This window comes from Leuresthes tenuis, unplaced genomic scaffold, assembly GCF_036924035.1.
Source record: "Leuresthes tenuis unplaced genomic scaffold, fLeuTen1.0.hap1 SCAF_7, whole genome shotgun sequence".
Taxonomy (NCBI): Eukaryota; Metazoa; Chordata; class Actinopteri; order Atheriniformes; family Atherinopsidae; genus Leuresthes; species Leuresthes tenuis.
This window is the reverse complement of record NW_027325361.1, coordinates 21,092,068-21,117,403: the sequence shown is the minus strand read 5'-3', so window position 1 is coordinate 21,117,403 and position 25,336 is coordinate 21,092,068. Positions and strand designations below refer to the sequence as shown.

Sequence of the window (25,336 nt, the reverse complement as noted above, 5' to 3'; positions counted from 1 at the left end):
TGGAGAGTGAGGGGGGTGCAGGGAAGGACGCAATAAGAGACAGAGGGACGGGGTGTTGCAATGAAAACCAAATATGAAAAGAAGCTTTAAATGGTTTGAAAAGTGTCAAGACTAATGCAGGGAAAGAGTCGAAGTGTTCCATTGGAGAGTAAGCAATAACATGTTCACTGAGCAGCAGTAGTGTTGAAATGGTTTACTTTATAATGTGAGGCAGGTTTTCTGCAGTCAGTGCTGGACTCCATCAAGCAGTGAACATTTGCAGATGCTTTGGAAACAGCAGCAAAAGCCCCCCACTACCAACGGAACAATGGTGACACCTAGAGGTGAAAGTATGGAAAACGCTCCAAGTTGATACTGCAGAGCGCTCACGCACTAAACTCCTTTGTGCAGGAGAGAGGGGTTCGTCACAGCTGAGGGCAGTTAGTCTGTCTCCATGCTGGCGCAGAGGCAGCTCACATCTATAATTCATTAAGAAAAGTGTCCGCTAAACCCTAACCAAGACAACCGAACCAATAAATACAGGAGAGAAGGGACGCTTCTTTTGCTAAATCATACTTCCTTATCCTTAAGCATAAAAACTGAACAAGAACACTGTTTTGAGGGAAAAAAAAGAGGACAAATATAGAAGGTTTAACAAGTTTTCATTACTGCCAGAACCACACAAATGCAATTCCATTGACCTGTCCAAAACCAAAAGTATCTGATTCTCTTTTATTCTTAAACTTTACATTCCAAATATATCATAGAGATCAAAACATTCTCCGAAAGTGTTCATTTTGTGATCAGCATGGCTTCTTGCACTGTGTCGTTAGACATCAGTCAACAGTCGGTGTCATCTGAAGTAACATGCAAATTAAGTGCATTCCTCTTCAATCTGTGACTGTGAAATCAGCTTTGATAAGCAGGGCTGGCACCGTTCAGATAAACAGCCAGTAAAAAATATTTCTCAACCATTATCCAACATCACTTGAGGTAGATGGGCATTTATAAAGCACTTTAGGAAAACAGAGTTAAGCTACCCACTGTCAGACAATTAAACACATGATTTTAACGAGTGTCAACATCTGATGAAAAATATCAGAGCAGCCATACTAGTGTTCCACATTAGCTTCAAACTCACTTCCACCACAACAATACGAGCTTAAACTAGAACACCAGCCGCTGTCTCATATGAATCAGGAGTTCGATTAAGATGAATTGAAAGTTCTTCAAGCAGCAGAGGCTTCGGCTCAGAAGGGACAGACAGAACTTCCACATTTCAGCTCCTCTTCTCTGTCAGCCGTGTCCATTCACGTGACCGAGTGCATCTGAGGTCGGTTCAGATTGTTCATCTTCACTGGGCAGGAAGCCCCAAGTCCTGAGCAGAGCGAAACGCTGAGCTGGGGTAGTGGAGAAGTAGTCCCTCTGTTTCTGAGAGTAGGTCTGGACCGGATGGACAACGTCTCTGTAGCTCCAGTCCTTGTGATGCAAAATATAAGGAAAAGTGTTTGGAATATTGTAACAGCATTTAAACAGTCAGTGTCATAGACTAAAGAACTAACCAAAAATACAGTACTGTACAAAGTAATTGAGAGCTACATTCTTTATATCTTGTGAGGAAATAGCTGGAACAATTTACTGAAACATGCATATATAAATGGAAATACAGTATAAAAGGCAAAAACAGAGTTTGCACATTTATAATGAGTTTGTAAGGCAATATTCGGTAAGACCACCTTTTTAAAAAAATATATATATTTTCACATACTATTCATCTTCTGTAGGTAGCTCTTTAAACCTTTATATGAGAACAGACTGGTTTATCCCTTGAGTTATGCAAGTGCCTTTTTTATGCTTGACTTGAGCTTGACTTTTTTTTTTTTAATGTCCTCATAAAAGAGATTTTCTAACAACACAAGAGTGACGCTCGACTTCAACAGCAGACTCAAATCCTCTCAGAAGGGGGTCAACAATACCTCCATCACATGGGTGGCCTTTTATCTAAAGGCTATCTGTCTTTGTGTCTTTGGAATAAAATGGTTGGTGGTGTCTGTCTGTTATATGTGCCACGGGTGTCATGATTAAAGGAGCTTTGGTGCTGTACCTGCCAGCAAAAGTTAAAAGCCTCCAGCAGCTGGATCCTGCCCTCTCTGGAGGGCACACAGTCAGGAGGATCGGGCTGCACCAGCTCAGAGCCCACCGTCACGTCCCCAAACACCAGCAGAGCTCTGATGGCAAACCAACCTCCCAACTTCGGATGCACACACACCCCAAACATTTTCTGTAAGAAGCGGATCGCACAAAACTGAAGTGAGGAGACAGGATGGGGAAGTCAGTTCTATGAAAAGTATCGAAAAGTGAACAGCATTACTTTTTCCTCCCAGGGCTGATCTGTGACATCAGACTGTTGGTAATAGAACGCTGCTCCAGATACATGTGCAGCTGTCTGAGCCAAAAACTTCGGCTTTCTGCTGGGCAGCAGCTCATAGTCGTACCTCACATCCACCTTCTGTCCTGGAAAACACTGAGGCAGGACAAGGTAAAGCAAACATTTGAGTGTCACAAACGTCTCAGGAATGCAATCGATTTCCTGTGACTAGCTAACCAACACAATAACATGGACTTTGAGATTCATGGAAATCTGACTTAACACTTTATTGCCACATAGCTTTACAGGACTCAAAACCATAAATGTAAACATCGCAGTCAGATACGACAGGACTCTCACACACACACGTGCACACACACGCACACACACACACACACACACACACACACACGCAGAGCCTGTGTCCTTCCTCAACAGGTCAATGCTGTTATGGAGGCTTAAGGGGAATAAAAGTTACATTTACTGATATCGCACTTAAAATATGCTTAAAAGGTAGGTAGTGGTGCGAGACTTGCCACAACATTTTTTCTGTAACATCTCAGCTGCTATTCAAACATATTTCATTAAGAACAGACTAATGGTTTACTAATTTAGCATAAGGCTCATTCAACATGGAGCTCAACATCCTATGGTGGCTACCTTGTCGATAAGCCTTCTGCAGTTCCTTCTGGTACTGGATCATTATGGAGAATGCTGTAAACAGGACAGCTTTTTGAGTTTGTCAAAGCTCTGTCGGTCTAACTCTCCATCACACATTTCCAGCCTCACCTGTGAGACAGCAGAGGTGATGCAGTGTTTGACACACTGGTCTATGGGGTCAGACAGCTTCTGGCAGCCCCTCTGCTCCAGGAAGGGCAGAAAAGCCAGTTCAAACATAGCAGGAGTGCTGAGCACCACCAAAGCCAATCTGTCATCCGAGTAAGGCAGGTGCAGGGAGGGAGGCAGCAGAGAGTTATACCAACCAACCTGTAAACAAGATGGGACACGCCGTTAGATAAGAGCAAGCAATGCAGGAAGGAGGTGCACAGGGAGATACGTGGATACAAACATTACATTCAAGAACGAATGTACATTTTTCCTTTTATTACAAGTAGAACAATGTATATGGATTTAAAGGGATAAAAACAATTTATCGGCTCACAGAAAATTAATTATTTTACTCCAATGTTACCGGTTATTTCAGCTGATCAGTTCAGTTAGAGGGTAAACATATAGCTGCATTACACTGCACCATTCACACGTCGAAGAGTCCCGCTTACGAACAGAACCACTAGACACTGGAAAAAGTTGGTGCTACTATACCTTAAGAGGGTAAACTTCGAATCCTGCTTTTGTTAGACAACTATCTAGTAGTGCTGTTACATTCTTCACACTATCTTTGGAAGCCGCCATTGTTGCACGTCAACATGCTGCTATGAATTATGGGATATGGTATTCTTTGCCTAGTCAAAGTTAAAAAAAAAAAGGTGCTCGATTCTGATTGATTATGCTATGATTTGTACTAATCTACTGAAAAAGTAACTACAATGCATGTTGTTGAGGGGGTGTACTAGAAGTTAATTTCTTTATTTTTTATTTTACTACAGAGTAGCGGTTTAACTTTTGGACAACAATACCCAGAAGCCCTGGGTTGTTACGTAATACGCAATCACGTAGTTGTTATGGGCTGCTGGATTTAAAATTAAAGTCGCGAGGTTTTCTGTGAGTAGCTTAAATTAGCTAGCAGGTAGAAGTATTTGTATTCTCATTAAACACGGTTTTTGACACAGGCAGCGTACATATTTCAAGCAAAAGCAGACATTTTAAAATACTTTAGAGTTAATGTAGATTTTTTTCTGTCAGACGACAAAAAAGCTGTAAACGCTGAGAGCAAGTTGCCCTTAACTGACTGCTAACTGATGACATTAGCTCGATTGAACGCCACGCTAATATCGTCCCTTTGCATTCAATGTCCCCATAGACCGTTGCATATTGTGACTGTAACTATATGTCCATGTATGTTGCGTATTTAGCTCTGCCTTTCTCAGCTGCCATCGGTCCTGCTGAAAAATCATTTAGCAGAGAGCTGCGTTTCCATTTTAAATCTACCCCATGAAATTTAAGATTGTTTTAAGTACGTACAGATTTGCAGATCACCTGAGAAAGTCCATTACATTATTAGACAGTCTGTACATACACCCCTGGCGTTAGCTACATTATGATGTGTAGCAGCAAACGCACAAACTTGCTGTAATTTAATCTCCCTCACAGAGTCAGAAATCTTAACTCCTGTTGCCTCACCGACCAGCCACGAAACACGGCTTAAGTTACTGCAGTCGTACTACTGTCCTTTTGATGCAAAGTCCTTGTCTGATCACACGGGATTGCATGCCACGACGCTTTTGCAGGGATCAAGAATGTGTTGAGTAGCGCTTATCGATGATGCATTTGGCAACTTATCTTGATGTTTGATTTCCTAGTTCAGCAAAGATGAATTGGGACAATCAGCTAAGCTCCATCCTATCAGTAGCAGATGGCAGCGTCGCAAAGATGAGGGTGAGTAAGTTCAAATATCACTCTAATGTATTCAACGGGCAAGTGATGTTAGAATGTATTTTTGTTGTCTTTTTTTCTCCTTTGGCCAATGAAGACAGTATGCAACTCTAAGTGAGCCTGCCTTTGGTCTTGTGGTTAATTGTAACTTGTCAATATTGTGGCAATCTGTAGATGGCAGTAATGCTCCATTAAGCTTTAACAGGGTAGCTCTGTTACTCAGATTAGTCAATGCTGAGAAAGTGACAGTTTGGGAATACCCTTGTCATTATATGTGTCAACAGGAGCGACTGACCTCACATGGGAAATTCTCCAAAGCAGGAGAAGGTGGGTGAGCTGTTTGAGTTCTTAATTTGACGAAAATGGGAAATTACCCCAAATTGTTTTTGCTAGTGATTTAGGTTTTTCTCCTACAGGAAGGGACAGCATGATTTAAAGTCATTTTATGTGATTCATATCCAGATTTGTTTCCAGTGAGGGACGGGGCCCTTGATTCACATTTGGCCCCTCTTCCTCTGGCCCCCCAGGCCCCCCCTCACCGACAGCCTTCCCCAACTCTCAGCCCCGGAGTGCAGTGGGCAGACCTGGCTGCTATCCAGTCACAACTCCAGATACAGAGCCAGGTGTGTGCTCATTAAACAGTGAGGACCAACTGACAGTGTACATTTACAGTTTGGAATTAACTGCTGTATTTCAGAATTGACAGCATTTCAACTGTCTTCTCCTGATGTCTTTTCAAGGCAGTTGAGTCCCTCACACAGAAACTCCATGACCTGGAAAGGGAGAAAGAATCTCAACAAAATCACATTCAGACTTTACAAGGTATTCTGCTGTGCTGTATAAACTTACCTAAGTTTCTTCTGCATCTCTTTGTCCTCTCATAAACATATCAGCATCTGACCCCTTTCGTTGTCAACTAGAGGCATGGAGCTACTTGTATCTCTGTTGAATGCGGTTACATCTCATTTAAGTAAAAAGGTCACAGATGGAAAAAGAAAACCAAAAAAAAAGGTGCACATAGTCAGGATGTATTTACTCACACTTTGTGTCTCTATATATATTACAGTAGTTTCGTCTTACAAACTAGTTAATTTGTTAGTCAAATCCACTTCTACTTCACAGAACATGTTCTTTCACAGTATTATTTGCTGAATCCAAACACAAAAGTTGTGTCTTTTACAGAAATCAACTTGCAGTTTGTTTGTGTTTCTGCAGCAGATGTTACTAAAGCGTCTATGAGAGCAGTACCAAAGCTCTCAGTCTGTCATGAAGGCCTGGGCGCTGTCCTGTTAATGTGGGCCATATCCAGTCCTCAAAACTTGAATGTAATCGAGGCATACATGTGCAATGTTGGAAGGAGGGGGTGTGCACACAGCCAGTGGTTGTATTATATATTCTGAAGTTATTCTTTAAACTGAGCGCTGTAGCCTCCAGTGTTGCATACTTTTCTTCACAATTCACAGAGAATAAAAACTGCAGAGTCAGCCTGCTTGTGTTCAGCCACCGGAGGCACGCTCACACAGAGCCTCTGAATCTCACAAATCAATTATTTCCTCTGTTCTAGTTGTTTTGCTTGTCTCACGTTACATTTATTACATAACTGAAATTGCTGTCGGAAAACATGACCCCATGACAAGTTTATCAGGTCACTAAATGCAAAAGTTAGATTTTGCAAAAACATGACGACGCCCACCGCTGGTGGAGTATTTGTTGCACCCAGCTGCCTTTGTGGTGTAGACCACGAGATAAGGTGAGATCTGAGAAACCAAGTGAGAAACCAAAATCACAATTGGTCACTGGAGACACATATGGAGTGACATTTTAATGTGTTGCACTTCGTGTTGTACTTCCTGATGTACTTTGTGATACCAGCTTGTGATTGGCTCATCCACAATGCATATTAATGCCCTAGAGGGCCTCACTTAACGTCATTGATTCATTTGTAAGAGTCATTTCGATCCACTGCATACTTGCAATTTCACTTCGCCTGTCTCGGGAGAGATGTTGAAAAATGAAACCAGTAGCTGGATATCTCGAGGCAACAGGAAGCAAGCAGATTTACTGGAAAATATGGTCTCAATTTGGTGGAGCGTAAGCATTTGGAAGAACTTCAAGCTTGAAATCTTCACCTGTTATTATCTGTTATTATTACATGTTATTATCATTTTACAGACTAATTTATTTAGATTTAATTTCAAACGTAATTGTGCTTTTAGACCTACCGATGGGGCCTCCTTTGTACACAACTTAGAAAATGAGTTAAAGATGTATGAGGCTGCATCACCACTGTTCAAAGTTGACAACCTACCTTTTTTCCCCACTATCCACTATTCTAGTTTTCAACAAAACGCAACTACTTTCATATAAAGAGGGTTTAGGGTTGATTAAGAATGTTGATTAATTATTCTGATTTGTCCACAAAAAAAGAGAAAATTGCTTGCTAATAGTAATCATTCTTCTCTTCCAGGGGAGATTTACCAGCTGCGTGATGAGCTAAGAGACGGGGAGAGAAGGAGGGAGGACTTGATCAGAGAACAAAGTCCAGGAATGGAGAGAAGGATGGAGATGTGGAGGAAAGAAGTTGGACGTGAGTTGAGCAGTCTGCGGGGACACATCACCCGAGCCACATCACTAGGCAACCTGGAAGAAAGGTGCATTACCACAGGAGCCTCAGACTGATTGCTTTAGCTAAAAAAAAGAAGCTTGCTCCTTCACAGTTGTGCCAGGAGTGCTGCAACCTTTCTGTCTGTTTTTTTTTTCAGTTTCAGCTCGAAGCTTCGCCGAGAGGAGCTTGAACACCTACGTAGAGAGGTGGACCAGCTGAAAACACGGCTAAGTGAGTAACAAACGCGCACATCATGTCCCAGTGTATTTATTCAGCAGGACGGCGCTTGTGTTGGCCTGCATATAGCTTGTCAAGCAAGAGCATGAACAACTTTGGTAACAACGTCTACCCCCATGAAAGGGAGACAGGAGGAGGACGTGTTCCTCCAGCAGGCAGAGTCCAGGGAGACCAGAAGACAGTATGAACGCAGCTGCAAGGTATGATTAAGTTTTGTGTTGCTATGGGGGTTCTGTTGCTTGTATTCATCTGGATACTTGACAATTCTCATATGTGCTTTTCCTAGACGTTGGAGGAGCTGACGGACAGCTACAGAACTCACAGCACCGATCTGATAAAGACTATCTCCCAATTTTCTCACACTCAGCAAGAAGTCCGTCAGATCAGGTATGTGTTTGAGCATGTATGTGTGTCAAGGGTTTGCCTCTCAGTGGGTGATGTGTTGCTTTTAATCTGTTACAACAGAACAACTGTGTCAGAACTGAAGGATGAGGTGAGGAGTCTCATTCTTCGAGGACGTGAACCAGCACCTTTGCTTTCAGCACACACATCAGGTAAGTGCTTCTCCTCCTCTGGCTCTGTCATCCACACCGTAGTAAACCTGTAAGCATCTTTTCTGTTCTGACGCAGGGGCCTCACCACTGCCGGGCCCGCAGATCCAGAGCAGAGGCGTCAGAGCTGAAGAGGCAGACTCTGACTCGGAAGATTTCAGCCCAACCCCGAGCCTCGCTGAGATCAGCTCCGATGATCTGTCGTGGCTGGATGACAAAGAGCCCGGTATCAATTCATGTTTTCTGGATTAGAACACCCAAGCATAGTTGCCCACAAGTGCACCTGCCAGTCCAGTGCACTGAATCATCAATACCACGTGCTTCCATTTTATCACTCTCACAAGCTGTCTGTCCACCTACATGTACAGCTATATAAACATGCTCTGACAATGTGATCCTAACCAACAAAACCGTACGCAGAGCACCAGATGGGAACACACTGATGACGATTTAAGCAAGATGAGACATGTAACCCCCCCACCACCCACCATCGTGCCTCCCCCACACACCCGGCTGAAGCTTCATTCTGATTCATACCACCACATCTAGGCCAAAACTAAGCCAAATGCAGAAGCAGTGCGTGAAACACTAAGCACACCCTTACTGCTTTCATAGGATTTTAGAGGGTAAGTAGCAGCAAGGTGCTGTTAATCAAATGCATATGATTCATTTCTAATCAGCAAGCGTGAGCACCTCTATAAAAGCAGACGTTTTGGCAGTTTGCTGGTCTGGAGAATTCATTTATGTGTTAACACAATGCCAAGGAGGACAGACATCTGCTTTTTTTTTTGCAGAGGTAGCTGTTACTGCCCATCAATCTGAGAAGGGTTATGAGGCTATTTCCAGACTATTTGGATTTCATCATTCTACAGTGAAATAGATTATTCAAGTGGAAAACATTCAAAGCAATTGTCAGTCTTCCAAGGAGTGAACATCCCAGCAGGTTTAACCCAAGACCAGACTAACATGTTAATGTTCATAGCGGTACTATTAGGAAAAGCCATAATGCACAGCACTGCATATCAGCACAAACACCTTCCAACTGTCACGTATGGTGGTGGAGGCCTGATGATTTGAGCTTGTTTTGCAGCCGCAGGACCCTGCAGCTTATAGCTAAATCTCACAAAAGGGCAATGATCCAAAGCACAGCGCCAAATCCACGACAGAATGTGTGGAAAAAGAGAAGAATCAAGGTGTTGCAATGATCCAGTCAAGGTCCAGACCTCAACCTGATCAAAATGATGTGGTGGGAGCTTAGACGTTGTACATTGATAGGCTCACACTTTGGGAATTATGGGCATGCCTTATGGCTAAAGTTTGATGAGAATCATGATAGCACTTGAGTATCTGTCCTAAGGACTCTTGTGGTTTGTTGGCAGCCTCCAGGAAATCACTGTCTCCTTTCAAGAAATAGAACTGCACATTACTCCACATAAAACCACATCAAGTGATTCTTGCACTTTGTTTTTATGTGAATTAAACATAAGAGAGACTAGCTAGTTCCCTTTTCCTGTCTTTATGTTAATCTAAGCTAACACTTCCGTGAATGTAAGTTTCATTCTTGATGTTCTCACCTTACGCTCGACAAGAGGCTAATAAGCATGTTCTAAGAATAGCAAAAGTATTCAATTAAATATATCAGCAATAAGGTGTTAATATAGGTGTTAATGAATAAATTCATTAAAAACTTTGGAGAGAAAAAGCCACAATTTAAAAATGAGATTAAAGCGAGGACTATGCTCATGATGTGCAGCATCACAGGAGCAGGTTTGCAGTTCTGCTGCTTTCCTCTTGCAGATAAAGCACAAAAGCTCTCATTTCCTTTCCTGCAGTCTCTGCAAAGCCAGCCATTTCTTGGAAAATTTGGTGCTGCGCACGCGTGTGCGTGTCTGTCTATGGGAGCTCGTGCACTGCACGCCCCCGAGAATTACAGTAACAGAAGGTTGACGTTCCCGGAAGAGATTACAATCTCTGCTCTAAATGTTTCCCAGGGTGATTTGGGCCAAAGAAGCCAGGATAATTTGAGGACTGCATTCACACACACACACACACGTGCACAAGGATAATGGTACACAGTTGTTATGGGAAAACATTCGAATGTAATCCCACATGCTGTCAAAGCAAAAAGGCACCCGGTCACTTACAAACACAAATGAACTGCTTCTGTCTTTGTTTGCCAGCTCCTCGTGAGAGACGAGCTCGTCTCAACGTTCGGTCGAGACCAAGTGATTTTGCTGGTCCAGCATCAGATCTGGAAGACGATGACGATGATCTTCTGGATGACGACGAGGACCCAGAGTTGGGATCAGACCTAAGTCTTAACGACCTCTGATCTTTTTATGCATCGAAGCTCTTGGTGAAGGTGAGAAGACGACGGACAGCGACGGACTTTTCCTTTAGTAACTCTAAAGCACGAACTGAAATAAAATAATGCTTTTAGACTGATAAGCTGTTGACATGCAGCTCGGTTGAGAACAGCGAAACTTTGAAGCTAAAAGTGGGAAAGATAACACAAACAGCTCACTTCCTTTGTGGTCCCACGAGAAAAAGAAAACAATTGACGGCAAACGACACACTTGGCAACCAAGGGCACAGGCCTATAACCAGTTATTATATCATTCACCTCGGCGTTATCGGTGTTTTCTATAATGCCTGCTTACATATATGTACTTTACAACTTTTGGTTAACTATTATCCAAAATTGTTAAATGCATGTTAAATCCTCAATTTAACGCTATTTGGTTGCAAGTAGCAGAAGCGTTGGAGTGAGGTCAGATCACACAATGTCAGACGAGCTCTGGCGTTTTTAGTGGCTTTGTGTCATTTCTTTGGCAAACGACAGCTCATTTGTGTGTGTTTTGAAATACTGTTCATCAAAGCAAGTGATACCTGCTGCAGATGTTCGGGATGGCAGATTCACCGGATTCTCTTTAAACAGAGTGTTGGAACTGCCTCCACACGCATGGGCCAATTGGGTGCTGGGAACAAACTGAGGAGGAGAGCAGCTGTTTAAAGAGCTCTTTGTGTGAGCTGCTCATTCTCTTGTTTCATGATGGTGAGGCTTAGTGCCAGTGTAGAAGTGTTTTGAAAGGTGTATTATGCCTCAGTAGAAGCCGCCCAAAGCATATATAATGTTTTAATCGTCGCCGCGCCCTCTGCTTACATGCTGGAGAGTCACAGCCAGGAGCACAGTGATTGCTAAACCACAGTGTTTGATTTCAGGCACGACGAAAGTAAAACCAGGATTGTTGGGGTTTGCTTAAAACTTTGATGTAGTTAATATTTAGGCAGGACTTTACACACAGCAGCAGTGGGATCCATAAAGAGATACAACGATCACTTGGCTTTGCGTCTTGATCTGCAAGCTAAGTAAAAAAAAAAAAAAACCTGCACTGTGCTTAAGATGACATCAAGGTGGTATCTTTTAATTGATCAGTTTCTGTGACATAAAGCAGGTTAAAGCTCCTGTCACTTCAGAGTATATACAGGGCAAAATAGGCTATAAAGACTCTCAGTAACTTTTGGCCTAAAGTTATTTGGATCATGACTGGCACTTTTTTCAGTGTGGCAGAATAATGGATGTTTAATGGGTGCTTCGTCATCCTATGATGCACTCTTCAGTCCACAAGGAATCTGATGAGGGATGGTGTTTGGCTCCTGTTAATGCGGCGGAAGTGAAGGCAAAGAGGAATCAAAGGCCATCAACATTATCAAGACTCTTAATGGCTCCTCATTCACCTGTCTGCACCAGACAGTCAGGAGTCCCAGGCCCAGTGGGCCAGACGAGGTCTCTTGCTGTTAAATATTTCAACATCCGGACAATCCTCTCAGCGCTCCTATACAGCAGTGCAGAGCCACCGACAGGCTGGTCAGGTGTTTGGTCAGAGGTGTCTGTGGCACAGAGCAGTTGAAAGGGCTGTTCTTGTATAGCTGCTGAAATTGCGTTTGAATAAAGATTTTCAGGAAAAGGCTTGTTTATTTGTTACTGCAGCTGCAACATGGCTGATGAACTCGACCTTTTTCCCACCATCTTATGGCATCTGCCAAGTATTGTGCAAAGCAGTCTATTGATTTGTTCACCAAGGAATTCTGAGGATGTTTTGTGTTCTGTGTACCACAATTAAAGCCTTTTTATATAAAAAAAAATGGAGTCAGTTTTTTGTTGTTGTTGCAGTTGAATTAATGTTGTGATTTTTGCTTCTTATGGCGCTGAAATCAAAAGTTGGTTACAGGAGACGTCTCAAATTGGAATAAGGTAATGAATATAGTGGAAGATTTCAAAATATCTTTAATCATAAATCACCAACAGACCATAATTCACATATGGCAGCAAAGCCTCAATCTTTGTTTAACAGTTCAAGAAATGGACAATACAGGACCTGCAGACACTTTTTTTTTTTCTTTTTTCCTTAAAACACAGTACAGTATGAAAAAGATCAACAAATAAATGATTTACTACGGCCTTCACAGGCCCCAAATCTTAACCTCATTGAACATCCATCGCAGGTTTAGGGGCAGGTTAGTCACAAACCAGCACCAAGACACCAGAAACATTTGGGTCAGTGTTGGGCTGTCTCAGATAGATACAATCTATACTAAAGACATGCATCTGTTCTGGTGGCTCGTAGCGTTGCTAAGACGCTTTTTTTGCTTTAATTTGTAGTTGTTAGTGGCACAATAACTGCAAACTCTGAGCTCAAACTCAGAAATTTGGTTCCACAAGTGAAGCTCTAAATAAAGAAGAGCCATATGTGTTTTGCATTTTCATTTGTTCTCCTACATGTGTCCCATTCGCAGAGTGAGTTTACTGTGAGGCTCGTACACAGCACAGTCCTTTGAATCTTTGCTAAATCGAGGTGTTACCAGGTCAGCGAACCTTTAACAGGTTTGTGTGCGGGGAATGCTAAAGCAGAAACCAGTTGAGGGTCTTCATTAAGCTGTTTTTTAAAATTTTTTACAGTCAGTAGTTTTTATAATGTGCAGAACGGCAGTTGGACAACTTAAATTTGAAGCTGTTTTTGTACGAAGGAGTGCCTCTTGGTGAACATGCTCCAGGCTTATCTTCAAACACGGGCAAGTCAGTGCAGCTTCCTGTCCTTTAGTGTGTGATGCAATAGGAATTAAAAAAGTTCTGGGAATGACTGGTAAATCCTGAAGTTTGTTCATGTGATTTTTATATATACGGTAAACACAAAATTCAATAAGAGCTATAAGGCACTCTCTCCTGGACTGAAACCTGCAGGAAAGAAACTGGAAAAAATATGTAAATCAGGTCTAAAGGCAGAATAACCTAAAAACGCAAGAAAAAAAAAAGTTAAATATTCCGCCATGCCTCCAGTACATCATACAAATGCACTGAACAGACTCACACACACATTCAAATCTGCAAACGCACACACTTCTATGCTGCCTATGTACACACACAAATTAAAACTATGTAAAACTAAACTATTTTTTCTGTTTTATTCTCCTTCCTCCTGAAAAATCTAAAGTGCAACCTTGTTAACACTATAATCTGTTTGTTTTGATCTTTTCTCACGCCTCTAAGTCAGACTTATTGGCCTTCATCTCTATCTGACTTGAACTGATGAAGGGAAATAAGATGAGTGTCCTCAGGTGAGAGTCTGGCAGGAGAAACTCCGTCAGTTGGAGACAGCTGATGGCGTCTCCTGCTTTACACCAACTCTTGTCTAGTAAATCGAAATATATAATATACAACCTGAAAAGATGGGCTGAAAAATATTAAGTGTGCATTACTGCAGAGGTGACTAATTTGTGATAACACACACCAAAAGAGACTTTTTGGAAGAAAAAAAAAAAAGGATTCATGATAGGTGTTGTCTTCATTGTCCACTGCAGTTTCAATCGTGTCCTTTCCCACTGTACATGCCAGTAATCTTGGTGGATAAAAGTAATCCAGGAATGTGCTTACACCTACCCAGGTTTCTTTCGGTTTGGTGCAGATTAAGGAGAAGAGACTAAGTTAAGCAAACACACCAGCCTGAGTCTGGATTGAAGGACGGTGCTTTGGCACAAAGAGTGTCAGTCGTGTCTCCATCAGTAGCTGTACATGGACAGAGGTGTGTCTTCCATCATGTCATCCTACACAGGAAATGACATAAAATATGGATTATTTTCATCCATTTTAACACAGTCATGCTGTCATTAGTGCTCCACCTACAAGCAATGCAACCGATTATGAGGTACCACTTGCAGTAATTCAGCAATTATGAAGGCGACTGAGTAATTCTTAGACTTAGGTGAGAAAATTGATACAAAAAAATGCTGTTGCCTGAGTCTATTAGACATATAACCTTAAGCATGTTAGAAAGGGTGATACATAATCTGCACATCTGCAGCCAGGCCAGATGTGCTTAAACGGGTATGCTCACCATGGGTAGGTCCTGCAGCCTGCGGAACTCTGGCCTGTTGTCTCTTCGACGCAGTTTGAGGAAGAGGAGCAGAGTGATGATGACAGCGGTGATGATGAAGGCTGACACCAAGCCAGCCAGGAGGGGGTCCAATGTGGGAGAGTCGTGGGCCATCGTCGCTGGAACAGAAACACAGGAGACATGTCAGCAGGGACCATTCTTGTTTACAGCTTGAGTATACAAGCTGTCAATACAGCATTTAGGATGGCGTTCACTTTTACTCAACATGGTGCAAATACAGCCTCTGGGGTGGTTGTTTAAAACTGTAACTTGAACTAAATATAGACGCTGTAGCAGCATCGTGTGGCTCAGGGACAGAAATGTCAAACAGGACGGTGATGTTAAACCTGCCTGTGAAGCATTTAGGTCACATTTGAAGTTCACATTTTTTTTAATTCAACATGTTTAGGTTTTTCAGAATTGAGTTGACAGCAATATAAAACAAAAAGTCTCACGGATCAGGACATAATAAGAAATCATGTGGTCAATAACAACACATGGCACATTACACAGTGTCATCATTTAAGCCTAAATGTGTGTGAAAAACTGAAGACCCCCTTACTGCAGAGGGAAAGTAACAACCAGCAAGTTCACCCTAAGGTCAGACCCCAGAGCTACGTGTCAGACTCTACAGGTCGCAGATAGCATGTTAAATGTTAGAGTTCATGACAGTAAAATTAGAAAAAGAGAAAAAAATTATTGCCAGGAGAAAGCCTATTTTCTCTAAAAAGAACATGACAGCACAAACCATCAGAATCAAACAAGGGTTTACGTTCTTTTCCACGTGACTATAGGCAGACTATAGACAGCAGGGCTACAGTACACTGTGTTTCAGTTTTCTCTAAGAGTGCTGTTAAGAACATCGTGACCTTTCTGTCTCTCGCTGTTTATATATTTTTGTGCGGGAGTAGTTTCTTTATGTGGATGTTGCTATGGAGAACTGTTTAGTAAACCTGACTGTTTTTCTTTTTTTTTTTTTGTATCCTCTGGTTGAAACTGACATCAACCACAGAGCAGCGAATGCTCCCTGTTCCTCTGGCTAATGGAAAAAGGCGAGGTGCCAAGCGTCTAATAAAACCACACAGAGTGAGACAAGCAGAGAGAAGTTTAACAGTAGTCGGTCAAGTGAGGGAAAATCTTTTCTTCCTTTGCACTTATTTCCAAGCTGAGGCACTCAAAAAGAGAACATCTAAACTCTGTATGGACATTATAGGCACTGAAAGAGAAGCTGGAGATACATAAATCATTTAGCGGATAGGCAGAGGGATAGAAAGACAAAAAGAAAAACAAAACAGAATTCTCAAAGCCAGGGTCCCATGACTGCCTCTGTCCCTTTCTCAAACAAACACATGATTGTGGAGAGCTTGGTGGTGACAGTCCTTGGAGACAATGTAAACGGGTGTGTGTGTGTGGGTGTGTGTGTGGTGTCTGTGTGTGAAGAAGCAAGAACTGACTTGTGTTGGAAAACAAAGAACAGCGTTCTCTTTGTTGTGAAGCCAATCCACTTCTGCGTCTGTCAATATCCAGCCAATGAATAGTACAGAGCAAATTTATATACCAGCACAGAACTTATTATGCACTTACTGTCACCCCCCACGTTCAGCTGGGACGGGCTCTCGGCGTGGGTACTGGCCTGGGTGGAGGTGTTGCTCGACGAAGTGTTGGTGGACTTCGGCTGGGCTTCACTGGAGGTCTTGGTTTGTGTGCTGGACGGTGAAGTGCTTGTCGATGGATGAGAACTGGTGGTGTTCTGAGTTGAGCGTGAGCTGGATGTTGAACTGGACTGAGTGCTGGTGGCAACAGAGGAGGTTTCGGGCTGTTGCGGCTCTGGTGTTAGAGCAGAAGTAGTGGATGTTGTTTCAGTTTTAGAGGACTGCTTTGACGGCGTAACAGAGCCAGTTGGTGAAGGTGTATATGGCTCTGATGAATTGCTAGAATTTGTCAAAGGTGGTGTGGTGGTTAGCATGTCTGCAGGGACGGTGTGAGACATCTGAATGCTACTGGTAGTAGTGGGGGAGGTGGAGGTGTGAGAGGTGGGGGAGTGGCTCTCAGAGAGAACAACTGGAGGCTGTGATGGCTGCTGATTTGTAGAGTCTTCATTCTTGTCTGAAACGTCCATCATTTCAGGAGTGACAGTCACTGCAGAAAGAGAGAAAAAAAAAAACTTCATAAGAACAATGCAATTTCACTGGGTGAAGATTACTTTACCATGTGGTTAAAGTGCCATACCAAAGATACCAAAAGGTCAATTAATCCATACTACAAATAAATGTATCTCCTTACTCGGTGAGTTTGGCCTTACAGGGCATTTTTACTTGATGCAACAGACTTTGTACTTTGGTTCCCAAAGAATGTGTTCCAGTTCCCTATCACTACATTGATGTTCCCCTCAGCATAAATCTTTTTGACGACCGTTTCACATTTCATGTAGCAAAATCCTTGCATCAGAATCAGTTTTTATGAAACACTTAACCAATTAATTCTGCTCTGGAAGAATTCCCATCAGCCTCCATTGTACTCCAGGTTGTGCTTGACGCGGATGAGCAAACGGTAGCATATATACTCTTTAAACAAATATGTTAAACACTGCAAATATTACTTCTGCTAAACATAAACACGTCCATTACAGGCATGAGCATACTATGTGCTGCCCAATAGAGCTGCCAGCCTGAATGTGGACCAACAGAGAACCTTTTTGGTGCCCGTGCTCCACTACTGTTGGGGAACCAGTATGACACTGCAGTCAGGTATCTTGTTTGTCTCTGATTGGCATCTGATTCTTGATGAGATCAATATATCAAGTTCCAAACCATCTATGTTTAGTTGAAACCAAGACCTCAGAGTAGGACTTTAAGCCTTTTTAAGGTGTATTAAGTGTATATTGCACACCCTGAGCACCACAAATACCTCCTCTGCGCTGAGGTGGAGACAGAAGACTCAAAGTCTAACAATAAAAGCCTGAACACATGTACCCTCTGTCTGCTTAAATGATACAAGAGTGTTCCACCAAAATAAAGGTTCCTTGCTGTGAAAGTGTTGAGTCAGATGTGCGAACCATCTTTGGTGAGTGTGTGTGAGACCAACAAACTGAGTTTGTGTGAGTGAATCTTGGGGGGAGTATCTCACATCTACCTTTCACACCTCCTTGTGAAAAGTCACACAGCATTTAATCACTTTTCTTCTCTCCTCAATACCATCGGAATCACTTCTTAACTAACACTTTTTCCCAAAGCACACTTTCTCACTTTGTTCTCCAGAGAGATTGCACCTTATTCTGCCATCTTTTACTTCTTCCACTGACACCTTAACCTTGCATCCAGGATTCTGCCCTTCTCTGTGGTCTTCTTTAATGTTAGACTGAGCTCTCTGCCCTGTCTGTGTTGCGTTTGTACCATGGCTGTCAGTACTCTAACCCCGCTTTAGTTCTGTGACCCACTTGTGGATGTGGAAAACTGTGATAAGGACTTTGTTAAAAATAGCTCCCTAACTCTTAGCCGCCTGCTGTTGGACTTCCCCCTCCTCTCAAGTGTGATCTGACTTCCGTACTGGCAAACCTCAAACAAACAAACACCATAACATCCTGTTCAACATAACCACCTCACAAAGATGGCTATTACCTAAACCTAAAACCTTAAGATATGTTTATTCTATAAATACAGAAGTGGGAAGTTGGACTTCATTGGTTACCGTTGTTCTTCGCTGATGTGAGTGGCGTAGAGATGGTTTCATTTTCTGTAGTTGTGTTGCTGCTGAAACTACTGGTGCCGCTGGAAGTTGGGTGTGTGTCAGAGCCATTCTGTGCCTTACTGGCTGGGTCTGAATCAGAACCAGGAGACGAGGCACCAACTGCATCAAGAGAACTTCCTGTCACTGGAGAGGCAGCCTCTGGGTCCTCTGCTGGTAAGAAAAGGACAGAGTTACATTTGACTTTTTAATGTCTTCAGAGCATAATCTACTCACAAAATTGAAGTATATTTGGCTTTCGAGTGAAGTCTATGGAAAATTGAAAAAGTTCACGATACAGTGATATTATATTATGAAAGTAGGGAATTTAAGTAGATGCCTGCACCACTGATTTCCTCATCTCAATTTATTGAAACAAAAGCCAACAACAGTCGTGGGTATACCACAACAAAAAAATGTCAATGTCTCAATAACCCTTGAGTATCAATTACAGCTTGACAACGACGTCTCATGCTGTTCACAAGTCAACTTATTGTCTGCTGAGGCATGGCATCCCACTCCTCTTGAAGCTCGCGGGTTTTCTATGGGATTCAGGTCTGGAGAAAGTGCAGGCCACTGCATTTGAGGTATCCCAGTCTCAAGAAGCCGTTCCCTAATAATGCGACCTAGATGAGCTGGAGCATTGTCGTCCATGAAGATGAAATTAGGCCTGTGTTGTTCATGCAGGGGCACAATGACTGGATTAATGACGTTATTAAGGTAGTATGGACTTGTTACTGTACCATTCACAAAGTGTAGGGCAGTTCTGTTATGACTAGACACACCTGCCCACACTGTAACACCACCACCACCAAAGACTCGTCTGGCTGCTGCATAGCGCTCTCCTTTACGTGCCCATGCAAGACGATGGCACCTGTACCTGATGGTGTGGTCAGGTACCCTTGCAGGTCGTCTAGCACGCAGGCCACGCTGATGTAAACGGTTTCGAATGGTCTGATGTGACACTTGGGTGCCTCTCACCTCCCTTAAATGTGCCTGGAGTTGAATGGCATTCATCATCTGGTACCGCAGGGCACTGTTCACAATGAAGCGGCCATCAGTGTGGGATGTGGCCAAACAGACCACTTCTATGCCTTTTTATGACTCCAGTCTCTCTGTATCTCTGTTGCAACCTGCCGATGACGCTCTGTGACACTCTAAGCTCAGTGGCCACATTCGTCTGAGAACATCCTGTTTGAAGCCTGGCAATGGCGAGGTACTGTTGATCAATTGTTAGGGTGTCGTCTTAGTCGCATGATGTTAAAATATGAACAGCATGATGGGGAGAACTGTTCAAATATCAATGCTAATTGAACCAGGCTATTTATTGGTCGATTCATGGATCAAACACCTGCTGGGAATTTTGCTGTTAAGCTCCTTTCTTTTACTACACGTGTCCTCTTTTGCCTTTGCCCATGGGGCCCTTGAGAGTAGATATAGTATAGAACGGACTGAAACCATCCCTCCACACCACTCCTGGTCATCTGTAGAATGGGGCTGTGCTAGTGTCAGCTTGCTGCAGTAGCTCTGGACATATTACGTCTTTCTTTGCGTCCTTTAGAGGTTTTCAAACAAATTTCGTAACATTTACTCTATGCTGGTTTGGATGCTATAGTGCTGGAATGACTTCTGCTGGTAACTCTGGCATTTCCTTTTATCTGTTATGATGCCTAACCATGGCAACGGGAAAACTGTTTGCATGTTGGAGCAGCTGATTGAGCTTTCCGAAGCCCAAGTAAGACACCAAATTCAGATTAATTGAAAAGTAGATTTCAAGAATGCCGAGCGTGAACCAAATGGAGAGAAAGGAGGAGGAAGTTTTAACCATTTGTTCTCTTAATCATCATGGAACGTGTGAGGTCACTATTGGAGAGAAATGAGAGGCCTGGAGAGCTGACAAGGATGCATCAGGAACATTAGGAAGGCAATTCATTTGTTTCACAGGGACCTGGCTGGAGGAACAACTACTCCATACTCCACAGAGAGGGAACATTAAAGGAGGAGGGATTACAGTGTAATCCTGGATATGTCACTGAGAAGGAGTGTCTCTGCACCCCAAATGTTGAACTGCTGGCTGTGAGTTTCGTTCATGTTGTCAACTGTGAGAGTTCACCTGTGCCACATCATGAGCTGAGCTATTGCCAAACAAAAAAAAACCAAACACTGAAATTAATGTTGCCGTGTTGTGTGGTATTTTGTAACACATCTGCAATAAACTTTGCTGACTTCTTTAGTCTCGTGCTGTAGTGTCATATCTTGGGATATAAAATAGGAATTCTATGGGCGTTAGGCTATTGCCTTGCCTTCCTGGTCTTTTTTTTCTCTCTCTCTTTTTTAAGGAACTCATTTAGATTATTGATACGTGTGGAAGTGATAATTTGTGTAAATTTGATCTGTTTTTTAATCTATCTATTTCTATCTTATCAAATGAAAGGCTTCTGTTGTTAATGGCAAAAAATATTTTACTTTAATAAAATATTTTGATACTATAAAATGTGTCCATTTACATTAGTTTCTGAAGATAATAACAATATGACATGGACTATTGTGAGCAAGTTAAGTATTCTTCTTCTGCATGGCTTAAACTGCAGCCCTACATGAGGCGGGAGTAATATTTGGTCTTTGAAGTGATATCGTTTTAATGAAGTCCTTCCCCCACCCCCCGTCTCTGTGTCTTCAGCACTATTGTAAGAGGCACCATCTCTGCTCCCTTTGATGGAAACCAGAACACTAACCTAATGTAAAGTCATTACCGCTCACTAACAAACTACCCTGATGCCTTTCATTACCTCCATAATCACTCACACAGCTCATCAGTACACGCTGTGAGAAACAGCGAGGTAGAGAGGACACACACACACGCACAAAGAGTGAGAGACCTGCTTGAACTCTGTCCAATATCAAAACAGACACACTCATAAACGGTCAGAGGTGCTTCTCAGTACAATACTGGCTTTATTCTCTCACTTTAGCCCCATTAGAGGTGCTAAGGTCAAATGCTGGAGTAGTAGGCTATGTCTGTTTTTGTATATGCGTGCTTCAGTGTGTGTGTGTGTGTGTGTGTGTGTGTGTGTGTAGATTCATAAATAGACTCACTGTTTTCCACTGCAGCTCACTATATTATGCTGCCTTAGATTCTGACTTTCAGGCCAATGCAGCATGCACCTGGGGAAATAGATTTTGCTCACATCTTGATCCTGTCACCGCGAGGAACAGCCAATCGTTTTTCTGCTGGCAGCTGTCTGCTGCTTCAGCACTAAGTGCTGGAAATACTGGCCTTTCAGTGATACAGTCAGTCTGAGGCCTATTTAACAGCTCCAGTAAAACCTTGCAAGCAGTGTTTTCACAGCAAGTGACCATGCTGCTATCTGAATCAGTTTTGCAGGTCATTTTGAACCGATTGTGAAACTGAAGACTGAAACAGCGCCATGCATGCTGTATGCAAGATGGATAATATATGCCTAGATTCTTGTGACTAATAAATGGTTAATTAATTAAATGTTGCCAGAGTTGACATAACTTATTAAATGTATTATTACAAACAAAGGCCTTTGTCTTCTGTCTCACATTGATCATTAAGTTTTGATTAATGAATTTGATATTAATGGGGGGTTTTGTACCAATATATGTAATTTAGGCCTTCAATAGTTAATCAGCCTAAAGATGTGAAGTGGATTTAATTTTCGATGTCACATAACAAGCAAAGGGCCAATGAGGTCTTCCTCTTTCTATGCCAGGAAGGTACCTGAACATGAGCAGGCGTACAGAGGCTTTTAACTGCTAGTTATTGACAGGATGTTCTACTGGAACAGTATGACACAACAGATTAGATCAACTTTTCCTGTTATATGGTGTGTATATTAATTGCATTTCAGTGTTTCATAATATAGTTTGCCAGTCGATAAAGATTGTTTAAAAGCAGACCTTGTTTAGTTAGTTTTTTAATGTTACTCTGAACTGATTTTTTTGTAGAAAACAAAAAAGCAAATAATGGATTTGTTGCAAAGGAGGCCAGAAAAGCCAAGAGAAGCCACAAGGTTACTGGCTTTGTACCATTCTGTGCTATGGAAGCTTAGAGGGATTTATATGGAAATTGTTAATAAACTGTCAGTTCTCCCACTCTTTCCTTAGTAAAAATGAAACCTGTGGCCACTGCATCACTTAAATTGTCTGCGCAAAGTTTACTTACTGCTCAGACCAATTAGCCAGAACCCAGTAAGATGACAGCTGCTGCACATAATTAGAGGTGTCATCTATCAGTGTAGTTTCCCTGCTCATTTACAGCCAATAAATGTTCTCCCGGAGAGTCCTGCTGGTTTCTGTTCATTTGAGGATACAGTACAGCCCAATGAAATCTTTTCAAAATCATTCTCCTTTCATATAGGAGGTGCTGGTGGAAAAAGAAAGAGAAGGTGGAAGGTGGAGAGCACTGTTTGAAACAGGTAAGAGAGAAAGCGGAAGGTGGGTAGAGAGTGATACAGAATGTGTGAGAGGTGTGTAAATGTAATGCAAACAGAAAGGGGAAGAGGGGAGGGGGTGGGGAAGTGGTGTGAAAGCCACAGCATGGAGCCAAAGAAGACAAAATGCTGAAATCTGGGAGATGAAAGGAAAATTTAAATAAAGCTCAACAGGCCTAAAGGTGTATCGGAGAAACCAGATTTTTGCTTGAGGTGTGCTGGAGTTTGTTCACTACTGACTTTCGGGAAGGCTGACAGAAAACACAGTCATCTATAATGTTCCTTTTTTTGTTAGTGCAGTAAAGAGTAAAAAAAAAAAAGTTAAAAAAAAGAAAAGAAACTCACTTCTTTTCACATCTTTATCACGTTACAGTTTGACAGAGGTGACCGTTGTGTGCAACAACATCACAGGTGGACAGTGTGTACCTTACTTAGAGGTAACTTTGTATTTAAATTGATTTTTTATTTTACTGTAATCAAAGCGACAAACTGTCCAAAGCCAGCGAGAGCGGAAATAAACAAATGCCTACCGTGAACAGCGGATGCCAAGTTGAGGACCAGAAGCGCACAAAGAGCAATCGAGAGTTTGGTCTCCATCATCTCTGTCCTCTGGCTACACGAACGGTCAAACAAGCGACGTTTCCTCTTTAGTGGTTCTCTCAAGTCGTTCCGCTTTGTCCCCTTCGCTGTCCGATCACAGTTTCATAAAAAAAATCCTCTGCGGCTGAGCACCGCTCCTACACCCACTGCAGACACACAGCAGCTCTGTCAGTGTATGCGTGGCTGGGGGGACTGAAGGAGGAGTGACTGCGCTGCTCTCGGGGCTCTCTCGCTCTCACCAGAAGCAATGCCACGTGTTCCTTGTTCAAAATAGTCAGTGTGTCTGACTCCGTGCCATGACGCGTGTTCAGGACGAAGACTGACACCTACCCACACAAGAGAGAAAGGCATGGACGAAACTACTTTGAGTGCGTCACTGTACATCAACACAAATCACGGTCACAGGGATCATCTCGGCTTTTCTGAGAGAAGATGAACTCTGAGACATATGCTTATCAAGTATTTAACGCCACACAAGTCTTGTCAAAGTATTACGCGTTGGGATTTTGTGTTATTTGTCCACCTTTACGTTCATACTACAGTGTGAAATCAAAGATCAACAACAACGTCAGGGGGTTTTATGAACGATCTATAGATCAAATCAATATATATAAATCTATATAAATCAATAATGGACATAGCCCTTTCAAACCCAAACGACGAGAGCTTAACTTGACAGGCAATTCAATAGTTTGTATAGTTAATATGTAGTTAATAAAAGTGATAATGTTCTGTGTTTGCATCTAAAGTTTTACGATGCTATGGCTCTGTGTAGAAAGAATAAGCAATAAAATCCGTTTTTGAATAATTCATAATACGGAGTTTATAACATGCTGACTCAAAAAATTCACATAGAAATGTGCACCTCTTGTAATAAAAGACTTTTATTGAGGGTGGAAGGCGTAATGTAATCGTTTTCTTAATCAAGACAGGTTTTCTTTACGGCGGTTTCCCAGGGTTGTGATGCCTTCATTAGTCCACTTGGGAGCGCTGTTGTTCTATAGCAGACTCTGAAAGCCAAACGTTCGTATCGATAGGCAAGATTACGCTGCAGCTGTAAAAATGTGTGGCTTTCTTTCAGAATGTTTGACACATTTTGGCAAATCTTCGAATTAGACTGACAAACCAGAAACCACTTTTTTACACGGCTTTCCAGTTATTTTATTCATTCGTCTATTTGGCTCGTATTTAACACTTTTATGTTTTATGAGATGAAAATGGTTGGAACTTAAATGGTTTCTGAGTTACATTCCCATCAAGTATGTCTCTGAGAAAAATATTATTCGGCTATCACTCTGTTTCCGAGGTGGAACAATAAAAAAGAGTATCAATCATGGGTTTCGACTCTTGAGTTTTGCAGTGAGAAATACTTCCGGATCAATGGTATACTGTCTTAGGCAAAATAATTGCCTCAATGTATTATTTAAAATGATCTAAGTGCATGCTACTAGTTTAACATAAATTGCATTAATGACGGGAAGTGTGGATATATACATGCATTTCTATACATTTTCTAAACATGCCAAAAACATTTTTTACATTTATACGTGTGTTTTCTGATAAATTTACATTGTTCGGTATCCCAAAGTGGCCACATATGAGACACAATGTTGATTTGTTTCATTCCATCAGCATTCTCATAGGATAACACTTCCCAAGATGCTGCATTCACATGTTAATATTTTAATGCGTGTATGACACACACAAATTAAGCACTACTTTATGATAACTGTCGTTTGAACAACATGACCAACTAATGACTTATAATGGCAAAACACGCGTTTTTTCTATTATTGTCAATCATTGCATTTTCCATCGTTGATTCTGAGTTG

General features: G+C 42.1%; 3 protein-coding genes across 6 annotated transcripts; 1 reads left to right on the top strand and 2 right to left on the bottom strand.

The window, feature by feature from the left end:
• Positions 1–699: 699 nt before the first annotated feature.
• On the bottom strand, positions 700–3,815 carry mmachc (metabolism of cobalamin associated C). Its single transcript, XM_072388720.1, has 5 exons — positions 3,671–3,815; positions 3,137–3,334; positions 2,351–2,503; positions 2,084–2,260; positions 700–1,458 (listed from the first exon to the last, which is right to left on the bottom strand). Exons 1-5 carry the CDS (start codon positions 3,758–3,760, stop codon positions 1,276–1,278), a joined length of 801 nt encoding a protein of 266 aa, XP_072244821.1. The 5' UTR covers positions 3,761–3,815; the 3' UTR covers positions 700–1,275.
• Positions 3,816–4,037: 222 nt separating this feature from the next.
• Positions 4,038–12,421, top strand: LOC140312148 (uncharacterized). 3 transcript variants are annotated; one of them, XM_072389840.1, is made up of 12 exons: positions 4,038–4,094; positions 4,828–4,903; positions 5,185–5,227; positions 5,363–5,523; positions 5,641–5,722; positions 7,368–7,551; positions 7,663–7,736; positions 7,866–7,942; positions 8,029–8,129; positions 8,208–8,296; positions 8,373–8,519; positions 10,474–12,421. In XM_072389840.1, exons 2-12 carry the CDS (start codon positions 4,838–4,840, stop codon positions 10,623–10,625), a joined length of 1,176 nt encoding a protein of 391 aa, XP_072245941.1. In that variant the 5' UTR covers positions 4,038–4,094; positions 4,828–4,837; the 3' UTR covers positions 10,626–12,421. The 3 variants fall into 3 exon arrangements, with proteins under 3 accessions (XP_072245941.1, XP_072245939.1, XP_072245940.1); XM_072389838.1 differs by having other exon boundaries at positions 8,029–8,296; XM_072389839.1 differs by lacking the exon at positions 4,038–4,094 and having other exon boundaries at positions 4,129–4,903; positions 8,029–8,296.
• A 1,681-nt stretch (positions 12,422–14,102) lies between these two features.
• Positions 14,103–23,757, bottom strand: LOC140312147 (uncharacterized). 2 transcript variants are annotated; one of them, XM_072389836.1, is made up of 5 exons: positions 23,435–23,757; positions 18,412–18,621; positions 16,309–16,863; positions 14,686–14,843; positions 14,103–14,395 (listed from the first exon to the last, which is right to left on the bottom strand). In XM_072389836.1, the coding sequence occupies exons 1-5, from the start codon at positions 23,502–23,504 to the stop codon at positions 14,351–14,353; spliced, it is 1,038 nt and encodes a 345-aa protein (XP_072245937.1). In that variant the 5' UTR covers positions 23,505–23,757; the 3' UTR covers positions 14,103–14,350. The 2 variants fall into 2 exon arrangements, with proteins under 2 accessions (XP_072245937.1, XP_072245938.1); XM_072389837.1 differs by having other exon boundaries at positions 18,412–18,618.
• Positions 23,758–25,336: the final 1,579 nt, after the last annotated feature.